This window comes from Lactuca serriola, chromosome 8 (assembly GCF_051521515.1).
Source record: "Lactuca serriola cultivar US96UC23 chromosome 8, Lser_US96UC23_V15, whole genome shotgun sequence".
NCBI lineage: Eukaryota > Viridiplantae > Streptophyta > Magnoliopsida > Asterales > Asteraceae > Lactuca > Lactuca serriola.
The window spans coordinates 83727178-83754649 of record NC_136415.1 but is presented as its reverse complement, the minus strand read 5'-3'; the positions used below and the strand labels follow the sequence as shown (position 1 = coordinate 83754649).

General features: G+C 37.6%; 2 protein-coding genes across 2 annotated transcripts; both read right to left on the bottom strand.

Annotated features, from left to right (window-relative positions):
* Positions 1-3885: 3885 nt before the first annotated feature.
* LOC145068317 (hevamine-A-like) lies at positions 3886-4842 on the bottom strand. The gene has a single exon (XM_079015268.1). The coding sequence runs from the start codon at positions 4805-4807 to the stop codon at positions 3926-3928; it is 882 nt and encodes a 293-aa protein (XP_078871394.1). The 5' UTR covers positions 4808-4842; the 3' UTR covers positions 3886-3925.
* Positions 4843-14239: 9397 nt separating this feature from the next.
* On the bottom strand, positions 14240-15161 carry LOC145068402 (hevamine-A-like). Its single transcript, XM_079015368.1, has one exon. It carries the CDS (start codon positions 15159-15161, stop codon positions 14280-14282), a length of 882 nt encoding a protein of 293 aa, XP_078871494.1. The 3' UTR covers positions 14240-14279.
* Between the last annotated feature and the right edge of the window lie 12311 nt (positions 15162-27472).

Here is a 27472-nt window from a genome sequence, read left to right as displayed (position 1 = left end):
TATGGATATTGAAAATCTTGGTTTCTAACCAAGCACACACACATACAAATTTTTTGTTCTGGATTTTTTTCTTGAGTTGTAGGTTTTGTATGAGAGAGAGAAAGAGAGGGACAACGAGAAAGTCAACTTAACTCTCTTCCAGAATTGGTATTCCACTAACCCTCTTGGTGATTCCTTACGAAGGGTATCATATTGTTTTGTAATAGGGCTAAAATCAAGACTCACCCATCTTCACTGATAAGAATACTAGCATCAACAAAACTCATATGGAGGGGATTCATGTCTGAACATCGGTGTGGATGAATAGAGGTTAGCAAGAAATCAACCAACACCGTTTTCGATACCCCAAATTAGAACCAATAGCATCACTGCTTCTTCTTGCTCCATTTAATCAATCTAAATTCTGTAAAATCTCGTATTCTCCAATAGACATACCTGTAGCCATGTTTGTTCTTGATTGTGCATAAAACCCCCAAATTAGATGTTGGAATTGCTAGGGTGGACGGTGATAAGAAAGTCGTTGAACCTGTTCTACTTAGAGATGCATCTCTAATAAGGAGGTCATCGGATTTACAAATAGAGGAAGAAGAAGATGCAGATAGAAGAAGAAGATGAACTTAGAGAGAGAGAGAGAGAGAGAGAGAGTAGTTGATTTTATCTTTTATTTTTTCATAATTATTAAAGAAGGTGATAATTTTTTTTATGATTATTTAAATACTAAAACAAATTATAAAAATATAAAACATAAATAATAAAGGCATAATAGTCATTTTAACCTTTTTAGGACTAAAATCACAGAAAGTTTCTGATTTTGGACCATCCATGCAAGTCGAAAAGATTTTGGACCCCATCCAAAGTTTTTTACAGACCACAAGGACCAAATTTGCAGTTTTGTCTTATCTTTTACTAACATAAATTCATTTTTTTTTTGTATTTTATATAGACAAAATTGCAAAAATGGTCCCTGTGGTATGTATTTTTTTGGGGTTCTAGTCCAAACAGTGACTTTTTTGGATTGATGGTCCTTTTGAGGTAGTTTGTATGTGAAAATAGTCCCTCCGGAAATTGAAATAACTATAATACCCTTGGGGTATTTATTTTTCATTTTTCTTTCATTTTTTTTAAATTAAATATTTATTTATTTATTTTAACAATTAAAAAATAATGGAGGACCCACCTCTCTCTCTCTCTCTCTCAAGCAAACACACACTCCAGATCATCGACATTCATCATCTTCCTCTTGTCGGTAGATGGACTCAGATCGACTTCCACCTTTACCCACAAACTTGGATAACAAATGAGAAAACTTCTTGCTCTGTTCGATGTAGGTCACAAAGACCTGCATTCGCTGTCGTATTGAACTCAAATCCAAGAGAGAAAAGCTCATCTTCTAGTGCCTTCTGCTCCTATTTTAACCCCACAATCTCCATATCTTCTTCTTCCTCTTCATCATCTCTTCGCATATTCCCTGGATATTTCCCCCATACTACTATTCATTTGCCTCATAAACATCGATCACAAACCACTCATTCGCAAACTCCCATCAATCCGGATCCACTTTTCTGAATCCCTACATAAACATCAACCACCGGATTAGATCATCTAAGGAAGAATCATTGAAGTCGATACCTTTCAGATGAACGAGAGATAGAGAAGATGAAGAATGTGGATTTCGTTTTTGGTGGGGATTTAGCGATGGCTAATCGGAAGAAAAAGAGGCACGAAATCGATAGCAGACAAGCAACCCTTTTCAATGATTGATTGGTTTGAGGAAGGAGATGAGCGATGCGGAAAGGCTGCTCGCGCAGTTCCTAATCCATTGCTTCTTCTTCCTCGGAAGTGATATGCGGGGGTGAAGGGTTAGACGGGGGCTGTAGCCGATCTCGGTGGTGTTTACTCAATCGAAAGAAGAAGAAAATGGGTCTTCGATTCCTTGACTGACCAAGGGGAAGAAGATGAGCAGAAGCAACCATTTCAAAAGATGGATCAATGAGTAGAGGTAGAGAGGTATAGCTGATCTCTGGGGAGTCCTCGTGATTTCCTTTCTCGTCTTCAGCAGTAGAAGTGTAGAACACAAAGAAAGAGCCGGTGTTCGTCAGGAAGAAGGGGAAAAACGAGAGAGAGAGAGAGAGAGAGAGAGAGAGAGAGAGAGAGGTGGGTCCCATTCTTGATTTGATTTAACATTTATAATTAAATAAAAGAAAAAAAATATTTAAGTAAATGGAAAAAAAATTAAAAGGGCAATATAGTCTTTTCAAGATTATCAGGGACCAATTCTACAATGAAAATAGTCCAAAAGGACTACGAAACCAAAAAAGTCACTGTTTGGACTAAAACCCCAAAAAATTGCATACCACAGGGACCATTTTTGCAATTTTGTCTTTTATATAATTAAAATTAATAATAATTCGATTAAGACATTCCGGTTTTTTAGACCAGTTCAGTCGGACCAGTTGCACCATCGAGTTGGATGGCCGGTTCGGTTTTCAAAACCTTGGCACGGATTATAAGGTTCTTTCCCGGTTTAAATATTTTGTATTCTATTTTAGTTATTTATTTAGATACAATTCTATTGAATTTATGGGTATATGATTTTATCCTGCTTAAAGTTGTCAATTAGCTTCTAAACTCTATAAACTTTGTTGTATTCTTCATGGTTATCAATATCAATTAAGCTGTGAGTAGATGCTATTAAGTGATTTGATTCGGATAGATGCTTATTTTATCATAATGGGCTGATCCGTACACAACAATTTTTCTCCATACACAACAATTGGTGCTTTAAAATGTTGTATTGTACAACTATATAATACATGAATTGTTGTGTATGGCAAAAAACTGTTGTGTACGAATCACTTCCCTTTATCATATCGTTCGAGTTAAATAATTACAATTTTACATATCAACATAGTGTAAAAATTATTATTTCATAATTAATGTCAATGACATAATCTTTTTCAACAACATAAATTTGTCAAACTTTAACTATATAATTTTAATTTGTGCAAAGCGCAGACATCCGTCTAGACTCTAGATAGTCATACAATAGTTACAAAGGCACTAGTCTCTATTTATAAAAAGGTTTTGTAGACAGTCTTTATTTAGAAATAAAACAAAAGTTGGGATTATATAGAGACAAAAATGAGCACTAAAATCTCAGCCAATAAAATGAGAGCAAATATGGATCAGATACAAAACAATATGATAGGGACAGTTTTCTTTTGTTGACAAGGTGATCCTGTCTCCCTTTTGTATCTTTGTGGCAAAGAATGAGCCAAGAATTAAGGCAAATCATGTCATGAATGGATGAGTTGCTTGCACCTAATATCCATCTCAATTAATCACCAAAAGTGCTTGACTAGCACAACACATATATGTGCTGATTGTGTACTTATGAAGAGTAAGTTATAGATAGGTAGGAAAACTCTCTCTCTCTCTCTCTCTCTCTCTCTCTCTCTCTCTCTGTGATAAGAATGGAGAAGAGAAAAAAATGAATCAAAGGAAAACTCAATTCATTTCATCAGAGAAGCTCAAAATGAGTCTTCCGGCCCAAGCAATTAAGCTGATTACACAAAATATCTAAAATCTCCTGATGACTCCACACCTCCCCACCCTACTGACATATATAGATTTATTCTAACAGACTCCCATGACTAACAGAATTATTCCCTTCCACGTGGCCTGATTTTCCTTTGATACACTAGAAAAGGTTTGGACCTATTGGGCTGCTCCACCATATTGGACTCGTCCATTTGTTCCTTATCAGTGTGTGTGTGTGTGTGTGTGTGTGAACTTCTTATAATTAAGTTGATATATACATACAAGTGAAGAAAGTGAACCGAAGTAGACAAATATATAAGAAAATTTTATATTTGAATAGGGTATTATACAAGTGAAGTTGTACAACCATGGATTTTACAGAGTACTACACATGGGTTTTGATGGAAGAACTATATCCGGTTTGATCATCATGGTACTTATCCCACAACATAACTCCTCCATATTTTGCAGAAACTTTGATTGCTGGAAGCACTTTGGAAGTTAGGTCACCAACAGAGATATACCCGCTTCCTGCAGCCGTAGGTGATGCAGGCAGCCCCAAGAAAATCTTGGTTGCTGGGATCTCAGAAGTCCACTGTTTCCAAGAATCTTCAAAACTGGTCATACCTCCCGAGTACTGACAAGGAGGGTTGTTATAGAACTGAACCCAAACATAGTCAAAAAGACCTGTTTTAAGGGCAGTTCCAATATATGCATCTGGGAAAGGACACTGAGGAGCTGCTGTCAAATATACCTTTTTGCCTTGACTGCTGTATCCAGAAAGATACCTGGCAAGGTCATCCCAGTGTTGGGTGGTTCCTCCTTCGATATCAAAGTCGATTCCATCCAAAACAGCTCCACCAAGAGGACGCGTGGATGATTTCCCACCTAAGAAGTTATTCCAGAGGTAAGTGGCGACTTGTTTGGCATCTGCAGCAGAGGTGAGGTAGTAGCTCCCAGCTGCTCCTCCAATAGTCAGCATCACTTTGATTCCTTTCGCTTGACATGATTTGATTTCAGAGCTTAAATTGGTGCAGCCATTGCTGTATGGATCGCAGTGACCTGCAAGATTAATCATGGGGGTTTGACCGTTTCCGAAAGTTGGAAGAAACGCAAGGTTGACGAAATCATAGTTCCCTGTCGAGCACGTTTCAGCCAACGTGCCCTCACCCCCGTTTTGACCCCAGTAGATAGCAATGCCACCAGCATTGATACCCGCTGCTAGTAACAACATCATTGAAGAGAGTAATCCTAACTTGTATGACATTTTAAGCCTTGAGTATGAATGATTGTAAGTTTAGGTAATTGTAGAAGAAGGTAATTAATGATGTTCTTGAGTGTTTGAGAAGTCTGGTTTATATAGTGAAGGGATTGGCCTATATATTGGCATAATACTAATTTTTAGGAAAGCAAGCACCTTGTAGGGCACTGCGTGGAATCCTCTTTCAGCAGACACTTGATTGGTAGAAATCGGTGGAGAACTTCTGTCTTGTAGTCAGGTTTGTCATGTGTTTTGTCTGTATCTTGTTATCTGCTTCATAAATGTTAGGTCCATAAAAGACACTTTGATGTGGTTTCTTATTCAAGTGTTTCAAACTGATTTATCTCCATGCTATTGTCATTTGCATGTGTTCATACTAAATCATTTTGTTAAATTACTTTGCTTGAGAATGCTATGCTGTCCTATATGACATTCATTATCTCTCTTTCGTCAAAAGGGGACCTATGTGGCCCTAGGACAAGCCTATAATCTTTCTTTTTGGTACCGTAAGAAAGAAATGTTTATGATAGTGCATGAATCTTTTCAGAAATAATTGAACTTGTTTTTGCTGATAAGATGATCTTATAATCCAATGCTCTATTTGAAGTTAAGTGGCTATATATGTATTTTGAATTTTGATTACTTTTTTGTGATAGTAAAAAATTTCTTAGTATTATGTTGTTTAAAATCCCCAACCAAATTACTTTGAAACTCGCCTGACTATAAAATAGGCAAAATTCTTGCACCTAATTACTTTGAAACTCGCCTGACTTTTCAAATAAAAAATCATGACCTTTGAAGTTTTTATAATACATAAATTGGTTAATCAATATGAGATTTAAAAAAAAAAAAACTTTAGCCTTTTATAATTTACAATCACTTAATCAGAACAAGAGTTAAAATTAACAATAAATGAAGAATTATATTTAATGTTATTCAGGAATAAGCTGAAAGTAGATGTCATTATGTACTTTGATTTGAACATAATTTTATCATATATATTGTTCAAATTAAATAATTACAATTTGAGTATCAATATAGTGTAAAAATTATTATTTTATAGTTAATATCAATTACAATTCTTGAATGATGCACAGATTATAAGGATCTTTCCTGGTTTAAATATTTCCTATTCTATTTTAGTTATTTATTTAGATATAATTCTAGAGGATTTATAGGGATATGGTTTTATTCTACTGTAAATAGTTGTCAGTTAGCTTGTAAACTCTATAAATTATGTTGTATTCTCCATGGTTATCAATAACAATAAGAAATAAAATTGTTCTTCAAAATTTATATCGTAGAGCCAATGAGAAAACTAACTCTTCTTCTACCCAAACTTCAACAACGAACTCTTCTTCAACCCAAACCTCAACCTTTCCTCAAACTTTTCCAGTTGATATGAACCTAAATGCCTCCATCCAAATCATAACAATCAAATTGAATGGTAGGAATTTTTTTGGAATGGGCTCAATCACTGAAACTAGCCATAGATAGGAGAGGGAAACTTGGCTTTCTTACTGGTGAAAAAACAAAACCTAAGGAATCTAATCCTCAAAGCATGGAGAAACTGATATCACCACATATTACAATAATATATTGGCCATTTCACGAGAAGTTGATCTCTGTTACAATGAAGAATGGCGAAATCCTAAAAATTTAGCACGGTTTAAGAAAAGAGAAGAAACTGATCAACTTTTTATTTTGTTATCCGGTGTGAATGTAGTTTTTGATGAAGTTAAAGGGTGTGTTTCAGGCAGATTCCCTCTCCCTTCTCTCCATAAGGAATTCTCTGAAATAAGACAAGGACGGAAATGAGTCATGACTTCGCAACCTGCACAACTTGAAGTCTCGGCTTTAGCTACCCAAGGTATCGATGTTGCCTCTGACAGGAAGAAAAAAAAACTTGGTGTGATCATTGTAAACAACATTGGTACACTAAGGAAACCTATTGGATACTTCATGAAAAGCCTTCTAATTGGCAGCCAAGCTGGAAGAAAAAGCAACCAAGATGGAAGGCTCTAAACACTGTGTCTGGGACCACTACACAACAATAATTCTACCTCTGTACAATCTAAATCTTCATTTACAAAAAGAACAAATCCAACATCTTTTTGACCTCTTTAAATCTCCACAATTTTCAAATATTTTTGTCACTCCTGCTCCGTATGTTCATCAAGGTAATCAAGCTTTGTTTGCTTTTCTATCCTCCACTATTTCTGATCCATGGGTAATAGATTCGGATGCCACAGATCATATGAAAATTTATTGTGATAATAAGGCTGCTATTAGCATTGTTAATAATCCTGTCCAACATGATCGAATGAAGCATGTTGAAATTGATCAACATTTCATCAAAGAAAAGATTGAATCTGGTGCAGTTTGTATACCGTTTGTGCCAACTTCTCAACATACTACAAATATATTTACAAAGGGTTTATTAAAACCAAGTTTTGACATGTGTGTTAGCAAGTTGGGTCTGAAGGACATCTTCAATCCAACTTGAGGGGGAGTCTTGAATGATGCACATATCACTGTTTTGAAAATCTGACCGGACCGGCCAACCGGGAACCGACCAGGTTTCGGTTCGATAGACTCTAAAAACCGTTTGGTAGTCGGGCCGTTAAAAACCACTAGTTTTTCGTGAACCGTGGTTGAACCACACTAGTTGAACTAGCTAAAACCGGTTAGATAACCCCCCCCCCCCCCCCCCCCCCCCCCACAAAAAAAAAAGAAAAAAAAAGAGCTAAATGAACTTTCTTCTTTGCTGGAATCTTGACTTTCCGACCAACTACAACGGGACCAATTGTTGCTCCATAGTTTCCATCAAAAGAATTGACTTTTGTAAAAAAACATGTATTGTATTGATTGTGGCTAAAAGATACAGGGGAAATATAAATAGAGTACACAATTATAATTAACCTCCTTTAACTATCAAGAAATCTAATATAGTCTAAATACTTTGACTAATATTCCCCCTCAATCTAACGTCAGGTATCGACTTGTAGCTTGGACCTAAAACTCACAAACCGTTGAGTAAGTAGCGGTTTAGTGAAGACATCCGCTATCTGATCTTCTGTAGAGATATGTTGAATGGATAGCTTCTTGTTAGCAATCTTTTCTCGAACGAAGTGAAAATCAACTTCCTCATGTTTGGTTCGTGCGTGGAAGACTGGATTGGCGGATAGGTAGGTGGCTCCAAGATTATCGCACCACAAAACTGGAGTTGTCGCAGTGGGAGCACGAAGTTCATGCAGGAGAGATTCTAACCAAGTAACTTCAACGACAGTATCAGCTAAGGCTTTGTATTCAGATTCTATGGAGGAGCAGAGACATTCTTCTGCTTTTTGGCTGACCACGAGACAAGATCAGGACCAAGATATATAGCAAATCCAGTGGTGGATCGGCGATCATCTAGACAACCAGCCCGGTCTACATCTTAGTACGCATGCATAAAAGGGGAGTGAGCTTCAGTGTATGCGTGCAGTGTGGAATCAGGGTTGCACTGAAAGCAAAGGCCGCGATTTAGTGCCTTGTAAGTAACGAAGGATGCGCTTGACTGCCGACTAATGGTTCTCTGTTGGAGAATGCATGAATTAACAGACTTTGTTGATAGTGTAACTGATGTCCGAACTAGATAAAGTGGCATACTGTAGAGCACCAACGACCTGGCGATATCATATAGTAGGGTTCTTAAACAACGGACTATCCCCAATAGCTAAACTGGCAGTTGTGATAATAGGGGTGTCAACGGGTTTAGCATAGGAGAAGCTAGCTTTTTGAAGGATTTCCAAGATGTACTTTCTTTGGGATAGAATAAGATCAGATCCTCGTTTGGTAATCTCAATCCCAAGAAAATAGGAGAGAGGACCCATGTCCTGAACTGCAAATGTTTTGCTTAATTGATTGACAATGTTGTCAATAGCAGTAGGTTATTAACCGTAAGGATGATATCGTCGACATACACAAGCATGTAAAGAAGGGTGCTGCCAGAGGAGTATATGAACAAGGAGGGATCAGTTTTGGATCCTCGAAAACCAAGTGAGACTAATGCTCGTGAGAGACGATGAAACCAGGCCCATGGTGCTTGTTTGAGCCCGTAGAGGGATTTGTGAAGATGACATACATTGTTTGGATGTTGTGGATCCGTAAAATCTAGTGGTTGTCGAAGATAAACGGTCTCTATTAAATTACCATGAAGAAAGACATTTTGAACATCCAACTGACGAAGGGGCCAAAGTTGTGAGACAGTAAGAGAAAGAACAACTCTAACAGTTGTAAATTTGATGACTAGGCTAAACGGTTCATGGTAATCAATATCAAGTTGTTGATGAAAATCTTTGGCAATAAGTCTGGCTTTGTAACGCTTGATAGCACCTGACTGACCTCTCTTAATTTTTTAGACCCACAATCACAATAGTGACATACTTAACCTGAAGGATTAAGGACCAAGTGCCATTTCGCATAAGCGCGCCATATTCTTCAGCAATGGTTGTCTGCCATTGAGGAGATTGATTTGCAATTGAAAACAACAAAGGCTCAATTTCGTCAGGTGCGGAAGTGTGATACGCTGTCGGATCATAAAGAACCCGTGGTTTTAGATTAGGTCGCAAATTCGCTGGACGAGCCCGATTTGACGTAGCTGTTGTGGTTGATTAAATAGTGACCAGTTCAATGGTGACCGGTTCGGCAGTGGCTGGTTCAACGATGAATGGTTCGGTAGTGGGAGCAGCAGGTTCGGTGATGGGTTCTGTGACAAAACCGGGTGGTAGTTGGGATGGTGGTTTTCCGTCGTTGGCGAACATAGGTACGAAGTGGTACGGTTGTTGATGGTGTATCGATGGGTGCTTGATCAATTAGGTAGCTAGATACGTATGGATCTGGTGGTGATGGTTTAAGAGGTTGATGACCACATGCATTGGACTGAAAGGGAAAGTGTTGTTCGTTGAAACGAACATGTCGGGCAATGTAAATCCATTTGGTGGTGGTATCTAGACACCGATAACCATGATGTGAGGGACTATCCGAGGAAAACACATGATATGGACTGAAAATCCATCTTGTGCTTGTTGTAAGGTCGAATGTTAGGAAAACTGTAACGCCCCGTTTCTATTACGTATTTGATCTTTGTTTATGTCATTTGTATTATTGACTCAACGAGTGGCAGCCCTGACTCGTCCAATAGATGCTAGGTTAGGACGCGAGTTTAAGTAATCTACTCGCCGAGTCCGCTCTTGGACCCGACGAGTAGGACAATCTGGATGAAACCCTAATTAAAGGGTTTGCACCCTATTTAAACAACATTATGAGCTCCAGGTCCAGCCTCCATCACCTCTAGAGCATTACTTTCGAAACCCTATATCCCTTTTAGCAAACTTGAGCTTTCTTAGTGACTTGGAGGGTTTTTGGTGCATTTGTGTATCTAGTAAAAGAGTTGGAAGGAAGAAGGACCAAGGGAGAAGGACTAGATCTAGAAACAACATCAATTTCCTTTCACTTTCAGGTAATCAAGCTCAAAACTTGACTTGTGGTTTTATAGATTTTCTCCTTTGCCCCTTTTTGGAGTTTTGGGGTCAATAAGCTTGATCCTTAAGACTTGGACGTCCCAGGTCGATTCACCTTCAGATCTAGACTCTAGAACCGAGTTCATGGCATAAAGATGCAAGCCTTATGACCATATTAGCCCATGCACCTCTTTGGACCTGTTTTTGGGTCCTTAAAGCTTATACTTCCATGCATGCACATAAAGTTCATAACTTTACGTGTTAGATCGACTATAAGCCCAGATCTACCTTTTGGGCGAGAGTTGTACAACAAAAATCGAGTTTTAGACTTGGACAATGGCCGACTCGACAAGTTATTCTTGCAACTCGGTGAGTCCGGGGCTTGAGTCCCCAATCTATTGTGGTTCAAAGGAGCCCAGTTGAGTGTTAGTAGAGGTTTAGAAAGGTCCCAAGGAGTGTTTCGACGTATTAAGACATAGCCATAATCTGGAAATCATGGGACTCGACGAGTGAAAGAACACACTCGGCGAGTCCAAGGCAATCTTCTTACCCACAAGATCAGACTCGACGAGTTGTTCATACAACTCGACGAGTCGTAGACTGTACGTGTTCATATGAGGAAGAAGAACTCGACGAGTTGTTCATACAACTCGGTGAGTCAGATGAAGGTTGACTCGATGTATTATGGAAGGAGAACTCGTCGATTCTTTGCTAAACTCGACGAGTAGAGTCGGGTTGGGGAATAAAAGAAAGGATAGGGACTCGGCGAGTTGGCGGCCCAACTTGGCGAGTCAGGTCAACTGGGAGTTGACTTTGACCAGTATAAGGACTTTGGCCAGGGGTAAAATAGTCACTTTACCCTAAGATTAGTATCAGTGTTTGACTAAGTGTCTTTATGGGAATTGTAGTCGGGGAGTTACCGGAGCAGCAGTCAGACATTTTCCGCTAAACTTTCCAGCAGTCAGCCTTACGAGGTGAGTTTTCTTCCGGTAGGAATGGGTCTACGACCACAATGTCGGCCCGCTTAGATAGCAGTAGTTTTCGGATTGCAGTTCGATGCCGGGGTGGTCCCGAGAAGTAGTTCAGTATGCTTGATGTCTTTGTGATTCAGGCATGTCTATGTGTTATGTGTTTTGGACTTCGGTGCAATGCAGTATGCAATATGTGTTATTGTTATATGCCATTATTATGTTATGCTATCTTCAATCAGTTCTGGACTTCGGTCTGATGCAGTGGGGAAGGCCCTAGTTAGTTCTGGACTTCGGTCCGATGCAGAGGGTAAGGCCCCAGTCAGTTCCGGACTTCGGTCCGATGCAGGGGGCAAGGCCCCAGTCAGTTCCGGACTTCGGTCCGATGCAGAGGGCGAGGCCCTAGTTAGTTCCAGACTTCGGTCCAATGCAGTGGGCAAGGCCCAGTATGTGCTTTATATGTTATTGTATGGTATGTGGTAGTTTGGGGGAGCTCACTAAGCTTCGTGCTTACAGTTTCAGGTACTTCAGCTAGCAAGGGGAAGGGCTAGAGATGATGGCATGGAACCCACCACAGTTTTAGCCTGAGAGTTAGACTCTGATATTTTTGACATGATTTGACATCAGTTGTGATATGAGACATATTTTATGATATTTTGAGACATGACTTATGGTTTTATTATATGCTATTTAGATATTATGGTTTTAGTAATGTTTTCAAACAAAAGTTTTGGCTTATATGATATTTAGATATTATGGTTTTAGTAATGTTTTCAAACGAAATTTTTGACTTGTATTTTTGGGATGTTTCAAAAGCATTGTGCGCCAAAGGCCCGTAAAAATGAGTTGTCAGGTTTTCGTGTAAAGAGATATTCGAATGGTGATTTGTTGGTAAGGTTCCGTGAGGGCATATGGTTAATGAGATAAACAATGGTGTCATAAGCAAAGTGCCAATACTTTCGTGGAACACAACATTGGGAAAGGAGAGTGAGGCCAATTTCAACAACATGTCGGTGACAGCATTCAACAAGACCATTCTATTCACTTGTATGAGGGCATGAGAGTTGATGAAGAATCCCAAAAGAAGTGATAAATTGTGATAGATTTTGGAATTCCCCACCCCAATCGGTTTGGACAGATTTAATTTTGGTATTAAACTGACGTTTGATCATGATAATAAACTGTTTAAAGACACCTAACACATCTGGATTGTGTTTTAACGGAAAGAGCCACATATATCTAGAGTAATCATCAACACATAATAAAAAATAATGATGATCATCAACATAATAGATAGGAGCGGGGGCCCATACATCACAAACAAGTAAATCCAAAAAGTGATTATTCTTAAAATTTGAGGAAGACAAGTATAGTTTGGACGACTTGCCAATATGACATGAGTTACAAAAAGAAACAGAATTTTTATTGCAAACTGGAAGACTAAATCTAGATAGCATAGTATTTAAAAGTTGGGAGTGCGGATGTCCAAGTTTTTGGTGCCAAATGTTCGGAGAAGCACAAACAATTGTATAAGCGACTTTCGAAAGACGGCAAAATTACAGGAGTCACATGGAATAGAGTCCATTGTCACCTGGACCCGTGAGGAGGGTTGTGCGTGTAAGCTTGTCCTTGACAACAAAAAAGGAAGAGTGAAATTCAAAGAAAACATGATTATCTTGACAAAATCGTTGAACTGAAATAAGAATTTTTTTTATTTCTGAAACATGAAGAATATTTGTGAGAGAAAAGGTTTTAGAGGGTGAATGAAAACTAGTGGAACCAACATGAAGGATAGGTAAGCCCTTACCATTTCAACGTGGAGAAAATCATCACCATAGTAAGCTTCATGGTGTTCGAAGGTTGATGTGTCTTGTGTGACATGGTTGTTTGACCCGTGTCAGGAACCCATGTATGCATTTGTTGGGATATGAAGTCTGCGAAATTGGTAGATGGTCGTTGAGGTGGTCTCTTTATGGTAGCAGAATCACGGTTAGGGTATTGAGAGGTTACATGACCAATGCAACATCTATTGCAGGTTCTGTAAACAGTATTCTGATTTGTTGCCCAGTTGAACTATTGGTTTTTGTTTCCCCTGGTTTGCTGATTGTTTGAGCCTCATCCAAGACCGCGACCACGTCCGTGGAAATTTTGGGAGCGAGGTGAGTAAAATGCTTGAGTGGGTTGGTTGGCCGGTTGTAGTTGTAAGCCAAAGTTGAGACAACAGGTGTTGTATGGCTTGGATTGTATCAGATTGAGGGGCAGATGTGGTGGAGGAAAGTCGATTGCTTGTAGCAGTAATGGCTTGAAGCTCTCGCAAAGGCAATGGGATGTTCTTAAGCGATAAGGTTAGACTTCAGACCATTGTATTCATCACGAAGACCGGAAACAACAAATATAACAAGATCCTTCTCTTTGATTGGTTCTCCAATGTTTGCGAGAGCTTCAGCATATTCATATTCTTTTGCTCTGGAAAGATATGTAGAGATAGATTCCTCAGGTTGCATCTCTATTTTGAGTAATTGTGCCTTGAGGGTGTATTCCGTGGAGATAGATTGAGGAGCATACGCATGAGCAAGGGAAAACCATATGTCTTTAGGAACATGTGGGAAGGAGGCTTCAGTGATTGTTGAATCATTCAAGATCCAGGTAGCATAGTCTGGATTCGGTTGAATTTTGGGTTGTGCATCAGTGGACATGCCAGGTAGGGTTTGGGATGGACACATGAGAGAGCCATCAACATATTGGAAAAGGTTGTTTGTGATAAGAAACGACTGGATCATTGTTTTCCAGAAATCGTAATTTTTGGAGAAAGGGTGAAGGCAAATTTGTGTGAGTTGTGGGAGTGTTTTTCTGCTGTTGTAAAGGATTGAATTGCCTGTTGGAATCAGGCCCTGTATATATACAAGTGAAGAAAGTGAACCGAAGTAGACAAATATATAAGAAAATTTTATATTTGAATAGGGTATTATACAAGTGAAGTTGTACAACCATGGATTTTACAGAGTACTACACATGGGTTTTGATGGAAGAACTATATCCGGTTTGATCATCATGGTACTTATCCCACAACATAACTCCTCCATATTTTGCAGAAACTTTGATTGCTGGAAGCACTTTGGAAGTTAGGTCACCAACAGAGATATACCCGCTTCCTGCAGCCGTAGGTGATGCAGGCAGCCCCAAGAAAATCTTGGTTGCTGGGATCTCAGAAGTCCACTGTTTCCAAGAATCTTCAAAACTGGTCATACCTCCCGAGTACTGACAAGGAGGGTTGTTATAGAACTGAACCCAAACATAGTCAAAAAGACCTGTTTTAAGGGCAGTTCCAATATATGCATCTGGGAAAGGACACTGAGGAGCTGCTGTCAAATATACCTTTTTGCCTTGACTGCTGTATCCAGAAAGATACCTGGCAAGGTCATCCCAGTGTTGGGTGGTTCCTCCTTCGATATCAAAGTCGATTCCATCCAAAACAGCTCCACCAAGAGGACGCGTGGATGATTTCCCACCTAAGAAGTTATTCCAGAGGTAAGTGGCGACTTGTTTGGCATCTGCAGCAGAGGTGAGGTAGTAGCTCCCAGCTGCTCCTCCAATAGTCAGCATCACTTTGATTCCTTTCGCTTGACATGATTTGATTTCAGAGCTTAAATTGGTGCAGCCATTGCTGTATGGATCGCAGTGACCTGCAAGATTAATCATGGGGGTTCGACCGTTTCCGAAAGTTGGAAGAAACGCAAGGTTGACGAAATCATAGTTCCCTGTTGAGCACGTCTCAGCCAACGTGCCCTCACCCCCGTTTTGACCCCAGTAAATAGCAATGCCACCAGCATTGATACCCGCTGATAGTAACAACATCATTGAAGAGAGTAATCCTAACTTGTATGTCATTTTTAGCCTTGGGTATGAATGATTGTAAGTTTAGGTAATTGTAGAAGAAGGTAATTCATGATGTTCTTGAGTGTTTGAGAAGTCTGGTTTATATAGTGAAGGGATTGGCCTATATATTGGCATAATACTAATTTTTAGGAAAGCAAGCACCTTGGAGGGCACTGCGTGGAATCCTCTTTCAGCAGACACTTGATTGGTAGAAATCGGTGGAAAATTTCTGTCTTGTAGTAAGGTTTGTCATGTGTTTTGTCTGTATCTTGTTATCTGCTTCATAAATGTTAGGTCCACAAAAAACACTTTGATGTGGTTTCTTATTCAAGTGTTTCAAACTGATTTATCTCCATGCTATTGTCATTTGCATGTGTTCATACTAAATCATTTTGTTAAATTACTTTGCTCTAGAATGCTATGCTGTCCTATATGACATTCATTGTCTCTCTTTCGTCAAAAGGGGACCTATGTGGCCCTAGGACAAGCCTATAATCTTTCTTTTTGGTACCGTAAGAAAGAAATGTTTATGATAGTGCATAGTCACATGAATCTTTTCAGAAATAATTGAACTTGTTTTTGCTGATAAGATGATCTTATAATCCAATGCTCTATTTGAAGTTAAGTGGCTATATATGTATTTTGAATTTTGATTACGTTTTTGTGATAGTAAAAAATTTCTTAGTATTATGTTGTTTAAAATCCCCAACCAAATGTTATTCTTGGAGTTCAACAATTTCGTAACAAATTCAATCTTTTGAACGAATTATGTTTCTATAAAATGCAGCTTCATTACCTGTAGGTTATGGCCCAGACACGTGAATCAGATCAGCTGTGGCTCAAATTAGTTTCGTCACTTCATTATTTAAGTCTATGCGTGTAATTTATGTTTAGAAAGAATGTGAAAACAATGTTACTCATCTTTATCTTTTGTTTTGTCCTTGACTTGTTATCTTCTACTAACAGTTTAGGTTCATCTTACAAAGTACAAACAACTATCTTATTTCTGGGTTCTTATACTAAAATGCTAGACATGTTTGTTTTTATGCTACTGGCTTTATCATATGTTCTTGTGTATTAGTTTGAGAGCATCCTTTTGATGAACACCTCCCCAGAATCCCATCCTTCCCTATTATGACACTCTTCACCACTTTCTTCAAAAACCAATGACTGATTTCTCAATGAAAATTCATGTCCTTTTCTAGCTAAATTCTTTACATGTACACACTGTAGGATGTGTAGAATATTAGTCCTAGTGGACAGAAAACAACAAACTTACTCCATGAACATTCATAAAGTTATTTTCTTAGTTATTTCCATGTACTATACAAACTGGAAAATAGACAGAACATTCGTGTTAGTGGACAGAAAACAATGAAGTCACTGATCCAATATCTTGAACAAAATAATAAGTTAGAAATGCAGAACTCGAATCTCATGAGGAAGAAGAATCCACCAAGTATAAAAGGAAAGAAAACACTCCATACTACCGGGATAAAAGATCTCTAAAGGAAGATGATGAGTTCCTGGAATACAGAGGCTGCTCTATTAAATTTTATATATCTATATCTATCTATACTACACTATAAAATAGGCAAAATTCTTGCACCTAATTACTTTGAAACTCGCCTGACTTTTCAAATAAAAAAATCATGACCTTTGAAGTTTTTATAATACATAAATTGGTTAATCAATATACGATTTAAAAAAAAAAAAAAAAACTTTATGCCTAAAATTTAGCCTTTTATAATTCTTGGTAATAATAAGTGGTTATAAAATGAATTGATGATAATAACTTACAATAAAATAAAATATAGATTACATTACATTGCCTTATAAACATTGATACTTTAAAAATGAGCAGAAATTTTAAAAATAGTCAAATAAGTAATTTAAAATCACTTAATCATAACAAGAGTTAAAACTAACAATAAATCAAGAATTATATTTAATGTTATTCAGGAATAAGCTGAGAGTAGATGTCATTATGTACTTTGATTCGAACATAATTTTATCATATATATTGTTCAAATTAAATAATTACAATTTGAGTATCAATATATTGTAAAAATTATTATTTTATAGTTAGTATCAATTACAATTCTTGAATGATGCACAGATCATAAGGATCTTTCCTGGTTTAAATATTTCCTATTCTATTTTAGTTATTTATTTAGATATAATTCTAGAGGGTTTACAGGGATATGGTTATATCCTACTGTAAATAGTTGTCAGTTAGCTTGTAAACTCCATATATTATGTTGTATTCTCCATGGTTATCAATAACAATAAGAAATAAAATTGTTCTTCAAAATTTATATCGTAGCAGAGCCAATGAGAAAACTAACTCTTCTTCTACCCAAACTTCAACAACGAACTCTTCTTCAACCCAAACCTCAACCTTTCCTCAAACTTTTCCAGTTGATATGAACCTAAATGCCTCCATCCAAATCATAACAATCAAATTGAATGGTAGGAATTTTTTTGGAATGGGCTCAATCACTGAAACTAGCCATAGATAGGAGAGGGAAACTTGGCTTTCTTACTGGTGAAAAAACAAAACCTAAGGAATCTAATCCTCTTTTTCGAAAGTGGAGATCAGAAAACTCCTTGATCACTTCCATCTGGTTCCTGAACTTAATGGAGGAATCTATTAGGAAGCCATACATTTTTATGTTTGCAGAAGAAATGTGGGTTGTAGTTCGTGGGACCTATTCAGATTTGGAGAATCATTCAAAACTTACGATCTTCAAACCAAGTTGTGGTACTCAAAGCATGGAGAAACTGATATCACCACATATCACAATAATATATTGGCCATTTCACGAGAAGGTTATCTCTGTTACAATGAAGAATGGCAAAATAATAAAAATTTAGCACGGTTTAAGAAAAGAGAAGAAACTGATCTACTTTTTATTTTGTTATCCGGTGTGAATGTAGTTTTTGATGAAGTTAAAGGGTGTCTTTCAGGCAGATTCACTACAAGAAATACGGGTATTAGCGGCGACAGCCGTCGCCGCAAAAGAGTAAGAGTGTCGCCGCTAAAAGTATTAGCGGCGACGCGTCGCTGCAAATACGTCGCCGCTAATGCTTCGTCGCTAATGCCCTTCTTGTCGCCGCTAATACTTACTTGTCGCTGCTAAAAACCTGTCGCTGCTAATACTTACCTGTCGCTGCTAAAAAGGCATCACTGCTAATACTTATATGTCGCTGCTAAAAGCGTCGCTGCAAAAGACTCTTTTCATTTTTTTTTGTTACAATTTTATGGAATATAAATCTACAATTTTATAAAATCAGCTATATTTAACCCATACACAACCAAAAACAATATAACAATTATAAAATATTAATCCACAATAAAAAAAATATTAGTCCATACAATCTAATTAAAGTATTCTTCTAAACAAACATTTCATAAAATCCTAAAATTCCTACTCCTCGCCGTCACTCTCATCATTTTCTTCATTATTTGGTGATGACAATGAACGAAACCACTCTTCTAATGCCGCAGAACATGCCGGATCCTTCAGTATCTTTTGCAACATTTCCATCTACAAAGAAATCAAAATATATTACCAATATATCATAATAGTATTATATTTTTCAAAAACTACCAACATATCATTATAGCATTATAGCATTATACTTTTCAACTTAAACAAACAATTACCTGTGATTGTGGTGGTTCTTGTGTTATCGGTTGTTCTTGATCATACATAGACACAATGGTAGGGGGTTTACGCCCGATGCCTCTAATATGTCCGCGTCGAACACCCAATATTTTTTCAAAACATTTTCTTGTATCACTTGGCGTTAGACCGCTTGCAGAAGAAGAAGCTTGGGTTTTTTGATTGATCTCCTGAAGTAAAGCATTCTGTATTTTCAAAAAATGATAAACATCATAAAAATATATTACTAAATACCCATGACGATATAAACACGTATATGAAAATACAAATTAACCACTTACGTATTGTTGCTCGACTGCAGGACTATAAAACACCCCTTGACGATTGTAATTAGCCTTACGGAATGCTTTGATTCGAGTGATATCCTATTTAACTAAAAAAAATAGATTTATTATACTTTAAATAAACATTTAAATATATCATAAATTACTTCTTTGAAGCATGCATTACTGTACGAGCTCGACCCCCCTCTGTTTACAACTAGTTGTTTTGCATGGACTTCTTCGTTTGACGCCGAACGACTTAAAAATTCGGGCGATTGAAAATGTTCGACTGCCTTCGCCCAATTTTCTGGTGACATACCATTGGGGGGGTTGTTTAGTGCCATTGGGATATCTGCAGGCCCCCCCGATATCCTTAAAATAAGAATGGGCTTTACTTTTTCGGCCTCTGTAAACTTTTGCAAGACTCGAATCAATGCTCCGCAACAATTGTGCATGTTCCGGATCCAAGTTAACCTTATCCAAATCAAACTTATTCTACAAATACAAAAAAGTTAGTTAATTAAATAACAATCACAACGAAACTTAAAATATTATTCAAATAAAATATTATTCAAGTTACCTTTAGATGCATAATTGTTGCATTCCTTAACGCGGGGGAAACATTGTCCCAACCAGATACTTTTAAAGGGACGTTGTTCCACAAATACCTCCCAATTTCATGTGTGAACCAATTAGCAGGCTTCCCGACAGGGGAATATGTGATCTCCCTGTCAGAATTCAAATCCACAGTCTTTCCCTTGTTTGCCCTTATCCACTTTCCTAGCTCTATATTCTTTGACAAGCCCCTTCTTTTCTTTGGAAGCTCGACTGAAAAAATACAATTAAAAATATTAGTCACGATAACTTATAATAAATTAATTAAAATAGCTAATAAATATATCATAATAAAACTTACCATCCTGTTCATCTTGCCCGTGACCAAAGCCTCCTGGAGATGGTGGATCCCCAGCTCCATCACCACCGTGACCAAGGCCCATAATATCGGCCATCACCTCCGTTACAAAACAATTTATGATTATAAATAACTATATTTCTTATAACTATATTTAATATCTAAATTAATAATAGAAAATTTAATTTAATAGTTTTACAAAGCAATTTATGATTATGAATAATTTTAAAACTAAAATACCACATAAATATTAAATTTGATTGGAAAATTACTCTTTTGTAATATACACACTTTGTTTTTCACACATTACATACATAGATACACACACTATACATACAAATACATATAAACATTTTCTTACACATATTCATTATAGCATCATACTTCTTTTTCTATTATAGCAACCTATTTCCAAATAATAATCATACAAAAAACACACAAAAACATAAAAATACCACATAAATATTAAATTTGATTTGAAAATTACTCTTTGTAATATACACACTTTGTTTTTCACACATTACATACATAGATACACACACTATACATACAAATACATATAAACATTTTCCTACACATATTCATTATAACATTATACTTATTTTTCTATTATAGCAACCTAATTCCAAATAATAACTATACAAAAAACACACAAAAACATACAAATAACACACAAACAGAATTCCGCGACAATTCATTCCAAATTCCAAATAATAACAATACAAATAACATACAAAAACATACAAATCAAATATATAATTTCAAAATTCATGAAAAGGAACCTATGGTAGTGTAATTTAGCGATTTTCCGGTAAGAAATCCAGTTTTCCGGCAACAATTCCGGAAATAGATGCGACATAATTAGATTTTCCGACAAGGGTTCAAAAAACATTAAATTAAACACTTAAACTAGTAAAGAAAACTTCAAAACAGAAGTTGAATAGAAAATAGGGAAGAAATCGGACCTTAAATCGAACTTTTGTCGCTGGAAATGAGTGTGGTTGCCGGAAATGAGTGTGGTCGCCGGTAATAATGGAGCTCCACTAGTGGCCGGCGGTAATGGCTGCCGGAGACGAGTCCTGTGGCGCAAACGAGGTCGTCGTCGGAGGTACAGTCGCCGGTTACCTTTGGAGGAGAGAAAGGAAGCAGAACGAACAGGAAAGTGACGCAGTGGGGGGGTTAGCGGCGACGCGTATTAGCGGCGACGCTAGGGTTTTAGCGGCGACACCAGGGTATTAGCGGCGACACCCCTGGAGGGAAAACACAGCGCCATTTTTCCTCATTTCCCACCGTTGGATGAAAAACAGATCGAACGGACAGGGTTGATTTGACGCGGATCGACACTCTCCGTGAGGAATTCTCTAAACTAAGACAAGGACGGAAATGAGTCATGACTTTGCAACTCGCACAACTTGAAGTCTCGGCTTTAGCCACCCAAGGTATCGATGTTGCCTCTGACAGGAAGAAAAAAAAACTTGGTGTAATCATTGTAAACAACATTAGTAAACTAAGGAAACCTATTGGATATTTCATCAAAAGCCTTCTAATTGGCAGCCAAGCTGGAAGAAAAAGCAACCAATATGGAAGGCTCTAAACACTGTGTCTGGGACAACTACACAACGATAATTCTACCTCTGTACAACCTAAATCTTCATTTACAAAAGAACAAATCCAACATTTTTTTGAACTCTTTAAATCTCCACAATTTTCAAATATTTCTGTCACTCCTGCTCGGTATGTTCATCAAGGTAATCAAGCTCCATTTGCTTTTCTATCCTCCACTATTTCTGATCCATGGGTGATAGATTCGGGTGCCACAGATCATATGAAACTTTATTGTGATAATAAGGCTGCTATTAGCATTGCTAATAATCCTGTCGAACATGATCGAACGAAACATGTTGAAATTGATCAACATTTCATCAAAGAAAAGATTGAATCTGGTGCAGTTTGTGTACCGTTTGTGCCAACTTCTCAACATACTACAAATATATTTACAAAGGGTTTATTAAAACCAAGTTTTGACATGTGTGTTAGCAAGTTGGGTCTAAAGGACATCTTCAATCCAACTTGAGGGGGAGTCTTGAATGATACACATATCACTCTTTTGAAAATCTGACCGGACCGGCCAACCGGGAACTGACCAGGTTTCGAAAGACTCTAAAAACCGTTTGGTAGTCGGGCCGTTAAAAACCACTGGTTTTTCGTGAACCATGGTTGAACCGCACTAGTTGAATCAGCTAAAACCGATTATATAACCCCCCCCCCTTAAAAACAAGAAAAAAAAGAGCTAAATGAACTTTCTTCTTTGCTGGAATCTTGACTTTCCGACCAACTACAACGAGACCAATTGTTACTCCATAGTTTCCATCAAAAGAATTGACTATGGTAAAAAACATGTATTGTAATGATTGTGGCTAAAAGATACAGGGGAAATATAAATAGAGTACACAATTACAATTAACCTCCTTTAACTATCAATAAATCTAATATAGTCTAAATAATTTGACTAATAATCCCCCTCAATCTAATGTCGGGTAACGACTTGTAGCTTGGACCTAAGACTCACAAACCGTTGATTAGGTAGCGGTTTAGTGAAGACATCCGCTATCTGATCTTCTGTAGAGATATGTTAAATGGATAGCTTCTTGTCATCAACCTTTTCTCGAACGAAGTGAAAATCAACTTCATCATGTTTGGTTCGTGCATGGAAGACTTGATTGGCGGATAGGTAGGTGGCTCCAAGATTATCGCACCACAAAACTGGAGTTGTCGCAGTCGGAGCATGAAGTTTATGCATGAGAGATTCTAACCAAGTAACTACAGCGACAATATCGGCTAAGGCTTTGTATTCAGTGTCTGTGTATGCGTGTAGTGTGGAATCAGGGTTGCACTGAAAGCAAAGGTCGTGATATACTTTGCCTTGTAAGTAACGAAGGATGTGCTTCACTGCCGACTAATGGTTCTCTGTTGGGGAATGCATGAATTAACAAACTTTGTTGATAGTGTAACTGATGTCCGGCCTAGATAAAGTGGCATACTGTAGAGCACCAACGACCTGGCGATATCGTATAGGGTTCTCAAACAACGGACTATCCCCGAGAGCTAAATTTGCAGTTGTGGTAATAGAGGTGTCAACGGGTTTAGCATAGGATAAGCCAACTTTTTGAAGGATTTCCAAGATGTACTTTCTTTGGGATAGAATAAGATCAAATCCTTTGTTTAGTAACCTCAATCCCAAGAAAATAGGAGAGAGGACCCATCTCTTGAACTGCAAATGTTTTGCTTATTTGCTTGACAATGTTTTCAATAGCGGTAGGATTATTACCCGTAAGGATGATATCATACACATACAAAAGCATGTAAAGAAGGGTGCCGCCAGAGGAGTATATGAATAAGGAGGGATCCGTTTTGGATCCTCGAAAACCAAGTGAGACTAGTGCTCGTGAGAGACGATAAAACCAGGCCCGTGGTTCTTGTTTGAGCCCGTAGAGGGATTTGTGAAGATGACATATGATTTGGACGCTGTGGATCCGTAAATTCCGATGGTTGTCGAAGATAAACGGTCTTTCTTATATCACCATGAAGAAAGGCATTTTAAACATCCAACTGACGAAGGGGCCAAAGTTGTGAGACATTAAGAGAAAGAACAACTCTAACTGTTGTAAATTTGATGACTGGGCTAAGCGTGTCATGGTAATCAATATCCGGTTGTTGATGAAAATCTTTGGCGACGAGTCTGGTTTTATAACACTTGATAGCACCTGATTGACCTCTCTTAATTTTGTAGACCTACAATCAACAATATTGGCATACTTAACCAGAGGGATTAAGGACCAAGTGCCATTTCGCATAAGCGCGTCATATTCTTCAGCCATGGCTTTCCACCATTGAGGAGACTGATTTGCAATTGAAAACGACGATGGCTCAATTTCGTAAAGTGCGGAAGTGTAATATGCTGTCGGATCATAAAGAACCCGTGGTTTTGGATTAGGTCGCATATTCGTTGGACGAGCCCGATTAGACATGGTTGTTGTGGTCGATTCAGTTGTGACTGGTTCAGCAGTGGTCGGTTCAGCGGTGACTGGTTCGGTAGTGTCAAGAGCATGTTCGGTGATGGGTTCTGTGACAAAACCGGGTAGTAGTTGGATGGTGGTTTTCCGTCATTGGCGAACGTAGGGACGAAGTGGTACGGTTGTTGATGGTGTATCGATGGGTGCTTGATCAGTTGGGTAGCTAGATATGTATGGATCTGGTGGTGATGGTTTAGGAAGCTGATGACCACATGCATTGGACCGAAAGGGAAAGTGTTGTTCATTGAAATGAACATTGTAGTGGTGTTGATTATGATGGCATGTGCGGAATTAGAAAGATCTAGTGATTCATCATACAAATTCAAGAACACAAGGAGTAAATAAATCTTTGTAAGCTCTTATTAGATCTAGAAAGATTATACAAATGGGTTTGTATACAATTTCTCTCTCTAGTCTAACACTCCAAATGGACTCTTACATAATGGGAGTCACTCACTTCCTATTTATAGGAAAGACTCAACCCATTTACACATACAAAGAGGAAAGCCTAAAACATTACATCCAAGCATGACTTTGCACCCTTACATTCTCCCCCTCAAAGTTAGGATTGGATGTCCGGCTTTAATCTCCAACGAGCTAGCGCGATCAAGACCAAACTCCCCCTCGAAGTAACACCGGTCTTCAAATCCGCATATGAATATTCGACAAACCCGAGAAGCTTCGAATACCCATCATTCTCCCCCTTTTTATAATCAAAAAATGATTATAAAACCCAGTAAGGATGAGAAGCGCCCGAGGAATAGTCTTCACGATACTCCCCCTTGATGTGTACCAAAAATGAATCACCAAAAATCTTGCATGGAAAAACAATCACGAAAAAGCCACAAAAAAAATTCCAATTTATGAAAATTTTTGACTTTTTGGGTGAAAGTTGCAAGATTTTTCAAAATCCGGGTAGATATTATCACTTTCTGAAACTTGCAGGGACCCGTTGCGCCAAAAACAGTCAAATATGTGAAACTCTAGCCCATTTGCGAAACCGGGCATAAAGCGATAATTCGCACAAACTGTAGGGATCAGAACTGTAAAATTCTACAATTTCTCATCTTTTTACTGCAAATTCGAAGTTGGGTATTTTCTGCCAACTTTTCGAAAATGTAGGGACTCACTTCGAAAATTCTATATTCTCATCAAGTTTTGTTCCGAATTCGAATCTGGACCAATTTTGCCATGTTTTCGAAATTGCAGGGTCCAATTTTGAAACATTTTTGTTTCTTCCCCAATTACACGGAAACGAAGACTTGAACACGTACGCAGACTTTTTATGACTTGAACCATTAACTTACGAAGACTTTTTTTCTCAATCCTTCGTACGAAGACTCTATCTTTCTCCCCTTCGAGAAAAAAAAAAACCAGTAACTCTTCGTTCAAATCCAAAACAACTTTGTACCCTTCCAATCTGGACTCCAAACTCTTCGTTTTTCAATTCATCCATATACCCTTCGAATTTTAATCCAAAACTTCCCAGTCTTCGTAAATCAACATCACTGAAAATCGATTCCCAAATCTTCGTTTTTCAAAGCAAACCCAGTTTCAAAACATTCGACTGTCGACAATTGAATTCCGATGCAAACAACATCAAAATCAAATTATCCAACTGTTCGATTTTTCAAAATCAAAACACAAGACCCTCGTACATTACCCAGTTCTTACAGTTCTTCCCAAAATCAAAAGCTTTCGTTCTTTAACCACATACCCTTCGTGCATCAACAATTTCTTAATACATCACACTGATTTCAAACACCCTTCAACCATTATCAGTTTCTTTCCTTCGAATCTCAATCACCAGCAAACTTCATTAACCAACATCGATTCCCAAATCTTCATTAATTCAAGTTCTTCGTTTTTCCCAAATCAAACCCAAGAACAAACGAACAGTGACCCTTCGTTCTTGACCTCAAGATCTCCAAAATCAAAATTTTCTTTCTTATTGTCTTCGTTTTTCGTTCGTTCCTTACAGTTCTCAGAAATCATCAATTCCGTTTCTTGTTCAAGAACCCAAAATCATTCTTCGTATGAAATCCAAATCACAGTAACTCGATCCTTTGATTCACAAATATAGATCCCAAATCATCGATTCCAGTTCTTTATCATACCAAAAATCAAAATCGAAGGCTTCATAACGTCACAGTGCTTCGTTAACAGCGAATATAACAAGCATATTAAAATCAAAATCGACTTCATTCAACCCTTTCCACCCCTTCGTTTTCCAGTTTATCATAATCAAACCAAAGTTGTCCATTGGAATCAAAATCAATCAGGCTTTAATCAGAACTAGCAACTCACGAAGTCATCGACTATCCAGACAACAAGTACAAACTCCAAATTAATTCCAAATTTCGAAAACACTCAGTCGTTCAACCACCGATTCCAAAACGTCAACAATCATCAATCAAATTAATTGAAATTGGATTTGATTGGAAGACACGATTTTGACTCAACTCAAACACATTTGACCCAAAATCAAGACATGTTCAATTTAACATGAACACAAATGTTGACTTTGAGATTGACTTTACAATTGAATCGATTATCAATAGCTTGATCATAATCGATCTTTGAGATTAAACTCAATGTAATGAATCGATTCATAAGTATATCTTCTACAATCAAAGTAATCAATCGATACGAGTGTTGATATAAGAACGAGACTCCAGAATGAGAATAAACGATAAGTTGAATGCGACTTCAGAGTTCAGAACATATGACAAGAAACAAATACACATAGATTGATTTTTATGAATTAACGGGCTCAATTATCTGAACAGTACCAGATCCATTCTTTTGGATCATAATCGAACAATGTATTGGGCTTGAATCGATGAATAGTAACCGAAAATCAATTTTGAGCTTGAATATTGATTCAATGAACAGTGACATTCAGAAATATGATGAAATATGATTTTGATTTTTAAATTTGATCTAAAAAAAATAATTGGATCATCAAAGAATTTGAAACGGATTTGATCCAATGAAGCAAATCGATCAAAAATGAAAAACGCTCAATACGAATAGAAATCATGGATGTTTTGGAATCCATTTGAGAATTTGTGATACCTTTTTGACGAATCGAGATCCATTTGCAACAAACGAATCAAATTTGGAAGATCTTGGTTCTTTTGTCGGAATGAGAAAATCTCTAAATTGAACATTGTACCACCCACCATGCGAGATGTACAACTCGTTCTTCGTGTTCTTCAACGATCCAAGAACATCGTCAAAAGAACCACCAACACATTTGGGTTTTGACTTCAAATTCAATGCAACCTTTGGAGATTGTTGCTTTGGAACCCAAATTTGCTTCACGGATTTTGGCTTCACAACATATGACGATTTTTGTGAGTAAACCCGCTTATTCTTCCGA